Below are 16,673 nucleotides of genomic sequence, written 5' to 3' on the forward strand. Positions count from 1 at the left end.
CCCAAAGAGCAAGTAAACTTGTACAAGAGTTATTTAAACAGGGATATCTTCCTTTAAGGGAAGTTATAGAAGTGGTAACTTTGTTAGGAAGTTAGCCTGCTCTTATATCTGCAGTCTTTTCTGACACCAGTAATTCTCTGGTCTTATGTCTACATTTATCTTACCTGGTAAATATCACCTAATATAATAGGGATTTATTTTATCTTTCATTTCTTCAGATTTATAGGGTGCCATATATGTGACAGACACTGTGTTAGGATGCAGGGGTACTATTTAAATAAATAAGCTACAGTCTACTATTAAGGAAATGGAAAATTGCTATAAGGTTTGATGAGTACAGTAGTAAAAGCAAGCAGAGGGTGTTAATGGGAATCAGGAAAGGGAAGGACCTAATCCAGGCCAGGTAGGGGCTTGTCAGAAAAAAATGCTAGCTCCTCCGAAGACTCAGAAGTTGGCTCTTTAATGATGAGTAGACTTTAACCAGTGGCAAATGGGAAGGATCTTTCTTGGCAGAGGGAAGAACATACACAGAGGCTCTGAAAGAGAACATGCCTTATTCAGACAATTGTAAGTATCTTAGTATGGCTAGAGCTTAGCATGTGAATAGGGTGAGGGAGTGAAGCCAGGTGAAAAAAAGACTGCCATGCTTAGGAATTTGGACTTGATCTTGAAATGTGGAGCAATTGAAGGATTTTAAGCAGAGTAATTGCATGGTCAGATCTGAATTTTAGAAAGCATTCTGGCAGTAGTTAAAACAAATTGGAATGGATTTCTTTTAGAAGCAAAGAGATCATTAAGTAATGGGCTTCTGCAATAATTTAAGCAAATGTCAGGATAGTAGAACAGATATGGTGAGTGGGGGAATGAATACAAGATATATTCAGAAAGTAAAATCAGTAATGATATTCGTCAGAGAAGGAGTAAAGGCAGAGATGACTTTTCAGGTGTGTCTGCCTTGGCCAGCTGGGTAGGTGGATCGTCTTTTTCACTAAGAGAAAGAAATTAAAAGAAGGACTCATACAGGCTTTTGCCTCACTATTTCTAGGGTGTCAACTTGAGCAAAAATGTAGGTGTTTTTTGTTTTCTTACATTTTCATTTGTGTACATTTCTTAAATGTGATATGAAAGAGTGTATAACAGGATGTATTATCAGAGACAGTTATGGAATTCTTTTTTGAAATCTATTAGATGAAGGTAGATGTCATTTAAGGTACTTTAGGAATGAGTGATCTTCTTTGCTTGAAATATGTTTTTCCATCCCTTGACTTTTAGTCTGTACATGTCTTTGGGTTTGAGGTGAGTTTCTTGTAAGCAGCATATAGATGGGTCTTGCTTTTTTATCCATTCTATTACTCTGTGTCTTTTGATTGGTGCATTCAACCCATTAACATTTACGGTGACTATTGAAAGATATGTACTTATTGCCATTGCAGGCTTTAAATTCGTGGTTACCAAAGGTTCAAGGTTAGCCTCTTTAGTATCTTACTGCCTAACTTAGCTCACTTATTGAGCTGTTATATACACTGTCTGGAGATTCTTTTCTTCTCTCCCTTCTTGTTTCTCCTCCTCGATTCTTCATATGTTGGGTGTTTTGTGCTGTGCTCTTTCTAGGAGTGCTCCCATCTAGAGCAGTCCCTGTAAGATGTTCTGTAGAGGTGGTTTGTGGGAAGCAAATTCCCTCAGCTTTTGTTTGTCTGGGAATTGTTTAATCCCACCGTCATATTTGAATGATAGTCGTGCTGGATACAGTATCCTTGGTTCAGGGCCCTTCTGTTTCATTGTATTAAATATATCATGCCATTCTCTTCTGGCCTGTAGGGTTTCTGTGGAGAAGTCTGATGTTAGCCTGATGGGTTTTCCTTTATAGGTGACCTTTTTCTCTCTAGCTGCCTTTAAAACTCTTTCCTTGTCCTTGATCTTTGCCATTTTAATTATTATGTGTCTTGGTGTTGTCCTTCTTGGATCCTTTCTGTTGGGGGTTCTGTCTATTTCCGTGGTCTGTTCGATTATTTCCTCCCCCAGTGTGGGGAAGTTTTCAGCAATTATTTCTTCTAAGATACTTTCCATCTCTTTTCCTCTCTCTTCTTCTTCTGGGACCCCTATAATACGGATATTGTTCCTTTTGGATTGGTCACACAGTTCTCTTAATATTGATTCATTCCTGGAGATCCTTTTATCTCTCTCTATGTCAGCTTCTATGCGTTCCTGTTCTCTGGTTTCAATTCCATCAATGGCCTCTTGCATCCTATCCATTCTGCTTATAAACCCTTCCAGAGTTTGTTTCATTTCTGCAATCTCCTTTCTGGCATCTGTGATCTCCCTCCAGACTTCATCCCATTTCTCTTGCATATTTCTCTGCATCTCTGTCAGCATGTTTATGATTCTTATTTTGAATTCTTTTTCAGGAAGACTGGTTAGGTCTGTCTCCTTCTCTGGTGTTGTCTCTGTGATCTTTGTCTGCCTGTAGTTTTGCCTTTTCATGGTGATAGGAATAGTTTGCAGAGCTGGGACGAGTGATGGCTGGAAGAACTTCCCTTCTTGTTGGTTTGTGGCCCTCCTCTCCTGGGAGAACAGCGACCTCTAGTGGCTTGTGCTGGGCAGCTGTGCGCAGACAGGTTTCCTGCTTCCTGCCGGGCTGCTATGGAGTTTATCTCCGCTGTTGCTGTGGGCGTGGCCTGGCTCGGGCAGCTGCTCCAAAGTGGTGGAGTCGCGTTGGAGGGGGAGCGGCTGGGAGGCTATTTATCTCTGTAAGGGGCCTCCCTGCTCCCTGCAGCCCAGGGGTTAGGGTGCCCAGAGATCCCCGGATTCCCTACCTCTGGATTAAGTGTCCCGCCCTGCCCCTTTAAGACTTCCAAAAAGCACCCACCAAAACAAAACAACGACCACCAAAAAAAAAAAAAAAAGGGGTGGCCGCTCGTTTTTCTTTATTCTCCGGCGCCAGCCTCAGGCATCTGCTCACCGGTCTTGCTGCCCTGTTTCCCTAGTATTGGGGTCCCTATCCCTTTAAGACTTCCAAAAAATGCTTGCCAAAACAAAACAGAAAAAAAAAAAAAGTGGTCACTCGCTTTTCTGGTGTCCTCCGGCACCAGGCCTCCGGTGCCCGCTCACTGTTCTTGCTGCCCTGTTTCCCTAGTATTGGGGTCCCTATCCCTTTAAGACTTCCAAAAAGCGCTTGCCAAAACAAAACAGCAAAAAAAAAAAAAAAAAAATTGGTCGCTCGCTTTTCTTATGTCCTCCAGCACCCGGCCTCCAGTGCCCGCTCACTGTTCTTGCTGCCCTGTTTTCCTAGTATCCAGGGCCCCCTGCGCACGCACTGTGTCTGCACTCTGGCCCGGATGGCTGGGGCTGGGTGTTCGGCAGTCCTGGGCTCCGTCTCCCTCCCGCTCTGCCTATTCTTCTCCCGCCAGGAGCTGGGGGGAGGGGTGCTCGGCTCCCGCTGGGCCGGGCTTGTATCTTACCCCCTTTGTGAAGCGCTGGGTTCTCTCAGGTGCGGATGTGGTCTGGATATTGTCCTGTGTCCTCTGGTCTTTATTCTAGGAAGGGTTGTCTTTTTTATATTTTCATAGATATATGTGGTTTGGGGAGGAGATTTCCTCTGCTCTACTCACGCCGCCATCTTCCGCCCATCTCCTGAGTGATCTTCTTAAAGGGAAAGGAATGACCATCTTTTGTCCAGTCCTTTTGATTATTTAATGTCTACTTTTTATACTCTGTAAATCAATTTTGAATTGAGAAATAATAAATTTATTTTTAGAAAATCCAGGGATTTTTACATTGCAATTCATCTGTCAGTTATTAACTTTCAAGATGTGTGGTAGGATTAGCTTGTCTGTGTAAATTAGCTAATTTGGTAATAGTTCTGTGGCATGCATTTTGAAATATAAAAGAATTTTCTTCAGAGTGCACACTTCAATTTTCAAGTCTCTCTGGTGTCTTGTGGGAGTTAATGTTCAATCCCTTGCATTTAGCACTCCTGCCTGACAAAGAAGCTGTTTCCTTTATGTAGCTTTGTCACATCATTTTCTCAAGTTAAGGTCTCTTTTAGGCTCGTTGAGGTACTTAAATCCTTCAGGGAAAGAATGAGCCATGCTCCTTAACAGAAAACTGGACGTATTGGCCTCAGATTTTGGGATTTGCTCTGTAAAATGGCACTTATTCGTTGCATTCATTCATTGATTTCTTTCTTGAATGTTCTGTTGTTTCTTATCAACTAGGCTTTCCTTCCCTGTAGTTTTGTGATTTCTACTGTACCTTTGAAAAGACTAGAGAAGTATGGGGGGGACTTGATAATATGGGTGAGTGACTATAGTTTAATATTTTAATTTACAGTTAATACCGAGACTTGGGCCTTTGTCACTGAAAACTATTAGATTGCTTTCATATCTAATATAGATACATAAGTACATTTTGATGTCATACTACTTGCAAGAAATTTCTTCATTAGATTAATCCTAGTAGAACTTTTAAAATTCTTTATGTATGTTTAAAGGAAACTTTATTCCTTTTTATAAAAAGGCAATTACAGTCCCTGATTTTTTAGTGTCTTTAATAGTAATCCAAAAAGATCCCCAAATTTTGGTGTTTCAGAATGACTTTTTCATAATAAGGATTAAAGTTTTCAGAAATTGTTAGAAGTCTGTAATTTGGCCTACATGTAAAAATGTCCTTTTACAGAAGTTAGGGTATATTTAGAGGTAGATTAGTAGGAATACTCACTGGATTATTGCAATTAAAATGTTTGAAAGCTCTTAGAGTTTATCTCTTCAAATTCTACTAGAGGTTATTGTTTTACAATAATTAGTGTTATAGTTGTCTTTTCAAAAAGTGAAATGATTTGTTTTAGCTTAGAGTTACTTTAAGATGAAGTGTACTAATTGTTTATTTTCCCCAAAACGAAAATCTTTAATTTGGGACATTAGTTTTTTATTAGTATGGTAATCCAAATTTTAAATATGTGAAGAGGTAATAACTTCTTCATGGTGTTTATTTTATTCTGTCTGCAGATTATAAAAATTAAAATGAACAAACTACGGCAAAGTTTTAGGAGAAAGAAAGATGTTTATGTTCCAGAGGCCAGCCGTCCACATCAGTGGCAGACAGATGAAGAAGGGGTTCGTACTGGAAAATGTAGCTTCCCAGTTAAGGTAAGAGCTCATGTTTCTATAAATCTAGTGTGAGAAAGAATTGACAGTCTATTGTATGTGAAATCCCATTAATTAAGACAGTTACAAGACAACCCTCTAAAACTAATCCCTTCATATTCTGTTTCAATGGTAGAATTAATAAGAAGAAAAATAGATGGTAAATAGTGATTTTTCTCTTTATATTTAAATAAGAATTTCTGGTATATAACCTGGAATCACTACAAATAAAATCATCTCTGATAAGAATACTAATCCTGAAATACCTAAAAATCCTGAATTGTCAATAACCAAAGTATTTTCAAATTATTATTATATGCTTACTAGGTGGTAGAACAGAGGGAGGGGGAATCTGCTTTCCTAAATATAGGCCTGGTGTGGTTTAGAAAATCTTAAATCAGAGGAGTTAAAAGGGATTTTCTCTTTAATTTTACAAGTTTAATTATACAGAAGTCATTTAAACTAATGCTTTCATTTGTCAGATCAGAAAATGGAAGCTCAGAGAGGTTGAGAAACATAGTACAGATATAGAGAAGGGGGTGCCATACAGGTGCTTTTTCTTACTACTACTTGAGACTCTGGAGAAGGGTCATATTTAAGGTCATGGAAGAAATATACATGCTATACTGTTTAGTGAAAAGAAGCAATTTATAATTACATAAGCATGCTATGAGATATATTAAGTGTGGGGGCAAAAAAATAGAAAAACTAGACCAAAATGTTATTATCTTGAAGAAAAAAATCAGCTTAATATAACATGTTAACATTTTTCTGTTTTCTGTATATTCTTATGTGTGAATATGTATGTGATTTTTCCTCCTTTTTACTGCCCCAGCATCATTGATTAAGGCATAAACTAAAGCTACAGGAAGGAAGATCTGTGTGACAGGAAAAGTCATTTGTAGACTCTACAGGTTAAGTAAATACATGGTTTTTGAAGTACACAAAATTTTTCCAGTTAGCAACTAAGCATTTTCCTAATCATGTAGCTTTGTCTACTTTTTTACTGTAACTTCTTTTATAGGAATAATAAACTTAAATATTTTAATTTTAAATGTTTAGTATGATATTAAAATATGAAAAAATGAACCTCTCACATGAAAACTAATACTCATCTCTACTACCTCTCCACCCCACACCCAAAATAGTAGGTTCATTTTGATTATACAAATTGAGTATTAAGTGTGTGGAAATGCTTACTTTTACACACTGTTGATTGCTTGGAACATAAATCGCAACCTCTAAAGGAGGGCAGTTTGGAAATAAAAGTTAAAATTTTAAATGTACTTTTGACCAGCAATTTTACATTTAATACTTACATTTAAGTACATTCATAGAAATATTGGCACAAGTGTTCATCCTAGCATTGTGTTTGTAGTAGCAAAAACCTGAAATCAAGTTAAATGCCCATCATTCTGAGATTAGATAAAGAAATTATGACATCCATTAAGTGGAATCCTTTGCCACTATTTTAAAAAGAGTAAGGTAGACCTAAATTCATATACTTGGTAAGTTGTTTTTGAATACCTGCTATGTGCCTGGCATATGCTTAAGTGGTCATTGAATAAGATACAGTTCTTGTTCTTGTGGATTTTAGTCTCCTTGTGGAACAGACATATTTTATCTAGATATTAGCATTGATAATAAATGAATACAAACTGAGATAAGTGCTTTTTAAAAAGGGAACCTGGTTCTATAAGAGGATACAGGAAAAAAAAAAAACTTGACCTAGATTAGACAAAGGTTTCCCTGAGAAAGTAAAGTTTGGCCTAATATCTAAAGACTTAGTAGGGATCAATTAGGTGAAAATATAGGCAGAGCATTTCAAAATTATGGAAAGTGTATATACATAGGCCCTGATGGTGGGAGGAAAGAATGAAGTCAAGAAGCTAAAGGAAGGCTATAATTTAGGAAGTTATATGAGATGAACCTGGAAAGAAGCAGGGCAGGGCTTTGTAAGCCAGGTTAAAGATTTTCGACTTTAAGAGTAATGCAAAGCTGTTAAATGGTGTGTTTTTCATTATTTTATGTATTTATTTTATTGTGAAATATGCATAGCACAAAATGTACCATTTTAACCACTTCGAAGTATACATACAATACAGTGGTATTAATAGCATTCGTGTTGTGCAGTCATCAGCACCATCCATCTCCATCTTTTTCATCTTCCCAAACTGGGACTCTAGTTTGGAGGTACCTTTCTGGGGACATGTGGAATCTGGTGAAAGAGTATTAGCATAATCCAGAGGAGAGGTCATGATAGGATGGACTAGGGTGGTAACTGTGGAGATGAGAAATGAAGTAAATTGAGAGACAATTAAAAGATAAAGGCAACAGGAATTGTTACATGTAGTATGATTCTGCTTATTGTTAAAAATACATATATATTTATTTATTATGTAAGAAATATCTGAGAAGACACAGGTAACTCTGAACTACAAAATGGGAATGAATGATTAGTGATCTTTTACTTTTCAGTGTATACCTTTTGGAACTAGTAACATTTCTTATGAGTTTGTATCATATTTGTAATAAACAAGCATATATATTTCCTTAAAACTTCTATCACAGGATTCTGAGAAGCTAGTATACACAGTATTGAAATAATTGAAGCACTTCTAACTGGCTAGAAAATATATAGCTTTTAAGTATCTTTTGTGACATGAATAAGGTTTAGTATTTTTTGGTGTAATTAATAAGATAAAAAATTTATAATTTACACAGGTAGGACAGCTTGTTTAGGGTGTATTTGTATGGTCCTTTCCAAATAGCTTTTTGAAATCTTTTCTACAAGAAATTCATCCCCTGCTATGTCATGTCCCACTTAACCTGCCTTCCCTTCCCACCCCACCCTACTCCATCCTACACACTGAAATACAAGTGACCCAGGGTAGGATAGGAGAATCAGAACCTGAAAATTTTTTCCATGGCCTAGAAATAGATGCATTCCTTCAGTCAGATATAGAGCTGGGCAAATGATGTCTTATCAGGAGTTGTCTTTGAGACTACTGAATTCTAAACTAGAGATATCTTGGTATAAAAAGTTCCCATATAGGCAACTAGCAGGGTAGTGGGTATGTTCACTGAGGAAGAACACGTTTGGGGGTAGAGATGAGTTCTTTTTGAGGTGCCTATGAGACGTGTACATGCAGATCCTCACTGATCACAAAAGCACCATGAGTTTTGATTTGGAGATAACAAATACATTTTTGTGAGTAGGTGAGTTTATAAATATATACATTCTTAAATAATGAGAATTGACTTTTATTTATTTATTTATTATTACTCAATAAATTATCATTAAAGTCATAACTAAGTGAGATTGCCTGGTGGAGGTAAGAAGAGAAGAGGGCCTAGGAAAAATGTAGAAAGGACAGGCAGTGCAAGAGGTATCTTCAAAGGAGAATAAGAATGAGTAGCCAGAGAGGTAGAAGGGAAAACCTGGAGAGTGTCATCTTAGAAGCCAAGATGTTGAGGAAGGAGAAAGTGTTCAAATGCTATAAAGATAGCAAGGAAGAAATGAAACTTCATTAGATTAAAAATTTGAAAGTCTCAGTGACTTTGATGGTAGCACTTACAATAGAGTCATGAAGATGGAATCCAGACTGAGAAGTAATGGGTGCAAAATAAGGTAGGAGACAAGTCTAGAGATCCAAGAAATTTGTCAAACAAAGTTGTATGTGGATGGGTAGGGGTGGAAGGAAAATATTTCAGAGTACACAAGGAAACTTTTAGTGGTGATGGGTGTTTATTATATTGATTGTGATGATGGTTTCCGGGTGTATGTATATTTTAAAATTCAGTAAGTTGTATACTGCAAATATGAATAGTTTATTGTATGTCAGTTATATCTCAATAAGGCAGTTAAAACACTTTTTAATGAAAAATTTTGTCTTCAAAGGAGAGCAGAAGGCAGAGAAGCAAAAGGAGTTTGAGGTCAAGAAACTGTGTGTGTGTGTGTGTGTGTGTGTGTGTGTGTGTTTAACAGCTTTATTAGATATAATTTTATACACCATAAAGTTTTCTCATTTAAAATATATAAATTACTGCTGGTTTGATTTTGTGTTGAATTTTGTTTTCAAGGTAGGAGAAACTTGAGATAATTCAAGGCCTTTACAAAGAAACATGTAGAGAGCTGATTCATTTTGGACTTACAGAAAGATGCTGCTTCTATTTTAAGAGTAGCAAAGGTGGAAAATGGTGTAAATGCATTTAAATTTATAGTGTCCATGGTTTGAGATTGACAGCTTTCTATTCTAAAGATATATTTTCCCAAGGAAATAGGAAGTAAATACATCTGTAGAAGAGTGAGGAGAGAAGTTAGAGAATTAGATTTTGAACACAGTAGAATAGCTACTCTGAAAGAATAGGTATGGAATATGTAATTGCTAGAAATAGAAGTGCAATTAGTGGATGATAAGTAAACCTACCACTAGTTTGATCTCTGCCATTTTTGTATAAGTATACTGGTACCTATGTATGTATAATAATTTAGGATTAGAATAATGATTAAAGTAGGTTTCAAAGCTTGCCTTGCTAGTATAACAGAGATAATTTTTCAATGGAGGAGGAATTTTAATGTTAAAAGTGAAATCTTATCTATAAAAATGTAAGATACTGGTTCTCAAAGTCAGATCCCCAGACCTTTTCATGGGATCCTTAAGTGCTTTGTTTTCCAACTGTGTGTATCTGTATAAAGCTCATATACTTCAACCAAACAACATACTGTAACAGATTGAATATAGATGCAAATTTGAGAATCCAATTTTCTTCTATTACCAGATAGTAAAGAGATTTTCAAATTTGTGAAAAGATGTCACACTCACAAAATTTTCTTGTTTTGAAATATACTTATTTTTCATTAGGAATGTTATTTATGTTAGCATAAATGGGTTTAATATCAGTATTTTTAAATGAATCATATTTAAAAGTTCTTAGTTTTAATTTCTTTTTTTTTTTTTTTTTAGATAATTATTTTTTATTGAAGGGTAGTTGACGCACAGTATTACATTACATTAGTTTCAAGTGTACAACACAGTGATACAATATTTATATACATAATTCTACGTTCCAGCTATCACCCTACCAAGCTGTTACAATATCTTGACTATATTCCTTATGCTATACATTACATCCCGGTTACTTATTTATTTTAACATTGGAAGTCTGTCCTTTTTTTTTTTTTTTTTTTTGTGAGGACATCTCTCATATTTATTGATCAAATGGTTGTTAACAACAATAAAATTCTGTATAGGGGAGTCAATGCTCAATGCACAATCATTAATCCACCCCAAGCCTAATTTTCGTCAGTCTCCAATCTTCTGAGGCATAACAAACAAGTTCTTACATGGAGAACAAATTCTTACATAATGAATAAGTTACATAGTGAACAGTACAAGGGCAGTCATCACAGAAACTTTCGGTTTTGCTCATGCATTATGAACTATAAACAGTCAGTTCAAATATGAATATTCATTTGGTTTTTATACTTGACTTATATGTGGATACCACATTTCTCTCTTTATTATTATTATTTTTAATAAAATGCTGAAGTGGTAGGTAGATACAAGATAAAGGTAGAAAACATAGTTTAGTGTTGTAAGAGAGCAACTGTAGATGATCAGGTGTGTGCCTGTAGACTATGTGTTAATCCAAGCTAGACAAGGGCAATAAAACATCCACGTATGCAGAAGATTTCTCTCAGAACAGGGGGGGTGAGGTTCTAAGCCTCACCTCTGTTGATCCCCAATTTCTCACCTGATGACCCCCCTGCGACTGTGCCTGTCTTAGGTTGTTCCTCCCTTGAGGAATCTTACCCGTCTCTGGCTAACCAGTCATCTTCCGGGGCCATACAGGGAAATGTGAAGTTGGTAAGTGAGAGGGAAGCCTTATTGTTTGAAAAGGTTAGCTTTTTACTTCTTTGCATATTTATGCCCTGTGGCTTCTATGCCCAGCATTTGTCTTGAGGTATCTTTACCACTTGGAAGAATTATGATACTCGGTAAATTTGATATGAGGCACGAATTCTATTTAAGGGTTGTAATTAGGAAGGAAGAAGAAAAGCTATAGAAGTAGCAGGCGGAAGAAAACATGGGAAGATTGATTATTTCTTTGACATATCTTCTTGTAGAGTAATTTCAGCATGTATAGGTTTTAAGCTACTACTTAAATTGCGCACACACATTAACATAATAGGAGTATAGTTACATAACCAAAGCATATCTGTAATTACCAGCCATCTCCAGTGAAACCAAGAAAACCAGTTAGGCACCTTAGGCATTTGTGAACACTTATCTATGATATGGTGGATATTGTCCAACTGAACTTGAACAGTCTGAGAGAAATCAGACAAATTAAAACAACCCATTCCTGGGGAATGTTCACATCCCTTATGTTCTTTTAACAGTAAATAGTCTGTAGTTGTAAGATTTTGGAGCACTACAATTTGCACTTCTCCTAATTCTTGGTTGAGTTCCAACAGTATAGATCCAGTCAAATTTGTTGTTTTACTGTATGCACAGGCCAGCTTAGATATCTCCTTCATTCCCATGGCAAGTCCAGGAGTTGGTGGGATGAGTGCATCTACAGCTGTAGCAGTGCATGGATCTTTGTTGGGGTTTTTTGATGATCATCTTCTGGCATGAGTCTTCCAGAGAGTGCTGATGTTGGAAGTTCTCTTTCATATCGTATCTTAGTTCATTTGCGGGGTAGCCAAATTAGGCGTTGATCCTCTGTATAAACACAAACAGACCCTTTGCCTACACTTTTATATGCCCTATATACCCTTGTGTAGAACTCATTGGAGGTTACCACACAGGAACTGCCCTTTTTTTTGTTTGTTTGTTTTGTTTTGCTTTGTTTTTGGTATCACTAATCTACACTTACATGACGAATATTATGTTTACTAGGCTCTCCCCTATACCAGGTCTCCCCTATAAACCCCTTTACAGTCACTGTCCATCAGCATAGCAAAATGTTGTAGAATCACTACTTGCCTTCTCTGAGTTGTACAGCCCTCCCTTTTCTCCTACCCCCCATGCATGTTAATCTTAATACCCCCCTACTTCTCCCCCCCTTATCCCTCCCTACCCACCCATCCTCCCCAGTCCCTTTCCCTTTGGTACCTGTTAGTCCATTCTTGAGTTCTGTGATTCTGGTGCTGTTTTGTTCCTTCAGTTTTTCCTTTGTTCTTATATTGCACAGATAAGTGAAATAATTTGGTATTTCTCTTTCTCCGCTTGGCTTGTTTCACTGAGCATAATACCCTCCAGCTCCATCCATGTTGCTGCAAATGATTGGATTTGCCCTTTTCTTATGGCTGAGTAGTATTCCATTGTGTATATGTACCACATCTTCGTTATCCATTCATCTATCGATTGACATTTAGGTTGCTTCCAATTCTTGGCTATCGTAAATAGTGCTGCGATAAACATAGGGGTGCACTGATCTTTCTCATACTTGATTGCTGCATTCTTAGGGTAAATTCCTAGGAGTGCAATTCCTGGGTCAAATGGTAAGTCTGTTTTGAGCATTTTGATGTACCTCCATACTGCTTTCCACAATGGTTGAACTAACTTACATTCCCACCAGCAGTGTAGGAGGGTTCCCCTTTCTCCACAGCCTCGCCAACATTTGTTGTTGTTTGTCTTTTGGATGGCAGCCATCCTTACTGGTGTGAGGTGATACCTCATTGTAGTTTTAATTTGCATTTCTCTGATAATTAGCGATGTGGAGCATCTTTTCATGTGGCTGTTGGCCATCTGTATTTCTTTTTTGGAGAACTGTTCAGTTCCTCTGCCCATTTTTTAATTGGGTTATTTGTTTTTTGTTTGTTGAGGCGTGTGAGCTCTTTATATATTCTGGACGTCAAGCCTTTATCGGATGTGTCATTTTCAAATATATTCTCCCATACTGTAGGGTTCCTTTTTGTTCTATTGATGGTGTCTTTTGCTGTACAGAAGCTTTTCAGCTTAATATAGTCCCACTTACTCATTTTTGCTGTTGTTTTCCTTGCCCAGGGAGATATGTTCAAGAAGAGGTCACTCATGTTTATGTCTAAGAGGTTTTTGCCTATGTTTTCTTCCAAGAGTTTAATGGTTTCATGGCTTACATTCAGGTCTTTGATCCATTTTGAGTTTACTTTTGTATATGGGGTTAGACAATGGTCCAGTTTCATTCTCCTACATGTAGCTGTCCAGTTTTGCCAGCACCACCTGTTGAAGAGACTGTCATTTCGCCATTGTATGTCCATGGCTCCTTTATCAAATATTAATTGACCATATATGTCTGGGTTAATGTCTGGATTCTCTAGTCTGTTCCATTGGTCTGTGGCTCTGTCCTTGTGCCAGTACCAAATTGTCTTGATTACTATGGCTTTATAGTAGAGCTTGAAGTTGGGGAGTGAGATCCCCCCTACTTTATTCTTCTTTCTCAGGATTGCTTTGGCTATTCGGGGTCTTTGGTGTTTCCATATGAATTTTTGAATTATTTGTTCCAGTTCATTGAAGAATGTTGCTGGTAGTTTCATAGGGATTGCATCAAATCTGTATATTGCTTTGGGCAGGATGGCCATTTTGACGATATTAATTCTTCCTAGCCACGAGCATGGGATGAGTTTCCATCTGTTAGTGTCCCCTTTGATTTCTCTTAAGAGTGACTTGTAGTTTTCAGAGTATAAGTCTTTCACTTCTTTGGTTAGGTTTATTCCTAGGTATTTTATTTTTTTTGATGCAATTGTGAATGGAGTTGTTTTCCTGATTTCTCTTTCTGTTGGTTCATTGTTAGTATATAGGAAAGCCACAGATTTCTGTGTGTTGATTTTGTATCCTGCAACTTTGCTGTATTCCGATATCAATTCTAGTAGTTTTGGGGTGGAGTCTTTAGGGTTTTTTATGTACAGTATCATGTCATCTGCAAATAGTGACAGTTTAACTTCTTCTTTACCAATCTGGATTCCTTGCATTTCTTTATTTTGTCTGATTGCCATGGCTAGGACCTCCAGTACTATGTTAAATAACAGTGGAGAGAGTGGGCATCCCTGTCTAGTTCCCGATCTCAGAGGAAATGCTTTCAGCTTCTCGCTGTTCAATATAATGTTGGCTGTGGGTTTATCATAGATGGCCTTTATTATGTTAAGGTACTTGCCCTCTATTCCCATTTTGCTGAGAGTTTTTAACATGAATGGATGTTGAACTTTGTCAAATGCTTTTTCAGCATCTATGGAGATGATCATGTGGTTTTTGTCTTTCTTTTTGTTGATGTGGTGGATGATGTTGATGGACTTTCGAATGTTGTACCATCCTTGCATCCCTGGGATGAATCCCACTTGGTCATGGTGTATGATCCTTTTGATGTATTTTTGAATTCGGTTTGCTAATATTTTGTTGAGTATTTTTGCATCTACGTTCATCACGGATATTGGTCTGTAGTTTTCTTTTTTGGTGGGGTCTTTGCCTGGTTTTGGTATTAGGGTGATGTTAGCTTCATAGAATGAGTTTGGGAGTATCCCCTCCTCCTCTATTTTTTGGAAAACTTTAAGGAGAATGGGTATTATGTCTTCCCTGTATGTCTGATAAAATTCCGAGGTAAATCCATCTGGCCCGGGGGTTTTGTTCTTTGGTAGTTTTTTGATTACTGCTTCAATTTCGTTGCTGGTAATTGGTCTGTTTAGATTTTCTGTTTCTTCCTGGGTCAATCTTGGAAGGTTGTATTTTTCTAGGAAGTTGTCCATTTCTCCTAGGTTTCCCAGCTTGTTAGCATATAGGTTTTCATAGTATTCTCCAATAATTCTTTGCATTTCCGTGGGGTCCGTCGTGATTTTTCCTTTCTCGTTTCTGATACTGTTGATTTGTGTTGACTCTCTTTTCTTCTTAATAAGTCTGGCTAGAGGCTTATCTATTTTGTTTATTTTCTCGAAGAACCAGCTCTTGGTTTCATTGATTTTTGCTATTGTTTTATTCTTCTCAATTTTATTTATTTCTTCTCTGATCTTTATTATGTCCCTCCTTCTGCTGACCTTAGGCCTCATCTGTTCTTCTTTTTCCAATTTTGATAATTGTGACATTAGACCATTCATTTGGGATTGCTCTTCCTTTTTAAAATATGCTTGGATTGCTATATACTTTCCTCTTAAGACTGCTTTTGCTGTGTCCCACAGAAGTTGGGGCTTAGTGTTGTTGTTGTCATTTGTTTCCATATATTGCTGGATCTCCATTTTGATTTGGTCATTGATCCATTGATTATTTAGGAGCGTGTTGTTTAGCCTCCATGTGTTTGTGAGCCTTTTTGCTTTCTTTGAACAGTTTATTTCTAGTTTAATGCCTTTGTGGTCTGAAAAGTTGGTTGGTAGGATTTCAATCTTTTGGAATTTTCTGAGGCTCTTTTTGTGGCCTAGTATGTGGTCTATTCTGGAGAATGTTCCATGTGCACTTGAGAAGAATGTATATCCCGCTGCTTTTGGATGTAGAGTTCTATAGATGTCTATTAGGTCCATCTGCTCTACTGTGTTGTTCAGTGCTTCCGTGTCCTTACTTATTTTCTGCCGGGTGGATCTATCCTTTGGGGTGAGTGGTGTGTTGAAGTCTCCTAGAATGAATGCATTGCAGTCTATATTCCCCTTTAGTTCTGTTAGTATTTGTTTGACATATGCTGGTGCTCCTGTGTTGGGTGCATATATATTTAGAATGGTTATATCCTCTTGTTTGACTGAGCCCTTTATCATTATGTAGTATCCTTCTTTATCGCTTGTTACTTTCTTTGTTTTGAAGTCTATTTTGTCTGATATTAGTACTGCAACCCCTGCTTTCTTCTCACTGTTGTTTGCTTGAAGTATGTTTTTCCATCCCTTGACTTTTAGTCTGTACATGTCTTTGGGTTTGAGGTGAGTTTCTTTTAAGCAGCATATAGATGGGTCTTGCTTTTTTATCCATTCTATTACTCTGTGTCTTTTGATTGGTTCATTCAACCCATTAACATTTACGGTGACTATTGAAAGATATGTACTTATTGCCATTGCAGGCTTTAAATTCGTGGTTACCAAAGGTTCAAGGTTAGCCTCTTTAGTATCTTACTGCCTAACTTAGCTCACTTATTGAGCTCTTATATACACTGTCTGGAGATTCTTTTCTTCTCTCCCTTCTTGTTCCTCCTCCTTGATTCTTCATATGTTGGGTGTTTTGTGCTGTGCTCTTTCTAGGAGTGCTCCCATCTAGAGCAGTCCCATAAGATGTTCTGTAGAGGTGGTTTGTGGGAAGCAAATTCCCTCAGCTTTTGTTTGTCTGGGAATTGTTTAATCCCACCGTCATATTTGAATGATAGTCGTGCTGGATACAGTATCCTTGGTTCAGGGCCCTTCTGTTTCATTGTATTAAATATATCATGCCATTCTCTTCTGGCCTGTAGGGTTTCTGTTGAGAAATCTGATGTTAGCCTGATGGGTTTCCCTTTATAGTTGACCTTTTTCTCTCTAGCTGCCTTTAACACTCTTTCCTTGTCCTTGATCTTTGCCATTTTAATTATTATGTGTCTTGGTGT

At 37.2% G+C, this 16,673-nt stretch overlaps 1 protein-coding gene across 10 annotated transcripts in view; it reads left to right on the forward strand.

Moving 5' to 3' along the window:
- NUMB (NUMB endocytic adaptor protein) overlaps positions 1 to 16,673 on the forward strand; it is a 219,509-nt gene that overhangs the window by 144,617 nt on the left and 58,219 nt on the right. For all 10 annotated transcript variants that reach the window (XM_036913268.2, XM_036913276.2, XM_036913273.2 and 7 more), the window contains one exon: positions 5,004 to 5,144. In XM_036913268.2, the coding sequence (XP_036769163.2) occupies positions 5,019 to 5,144 (126 nt within the window). In that variant the 5' untranslated portion in view covers positions 5,004 to 5,018. The remainder of the gene's footprint in view (positions 1 to 5,003; positions 5,145 to 16,673) is intronic.

The sequence above is a fragment of the Manis pentadactyla genome, chromosome 11, assembly GCF_030020395.1.
Source record: "Manis pentadactyla isolate mManPen7 chromosome 11, mManPen7.hap1, whole genome shotgun sequence".
Lineage (NCBI taxonomy): Eukaryota > Metazoa > Chordata > Mammalia > Pholidota > Manidae > Manis > Manis pentadactyla.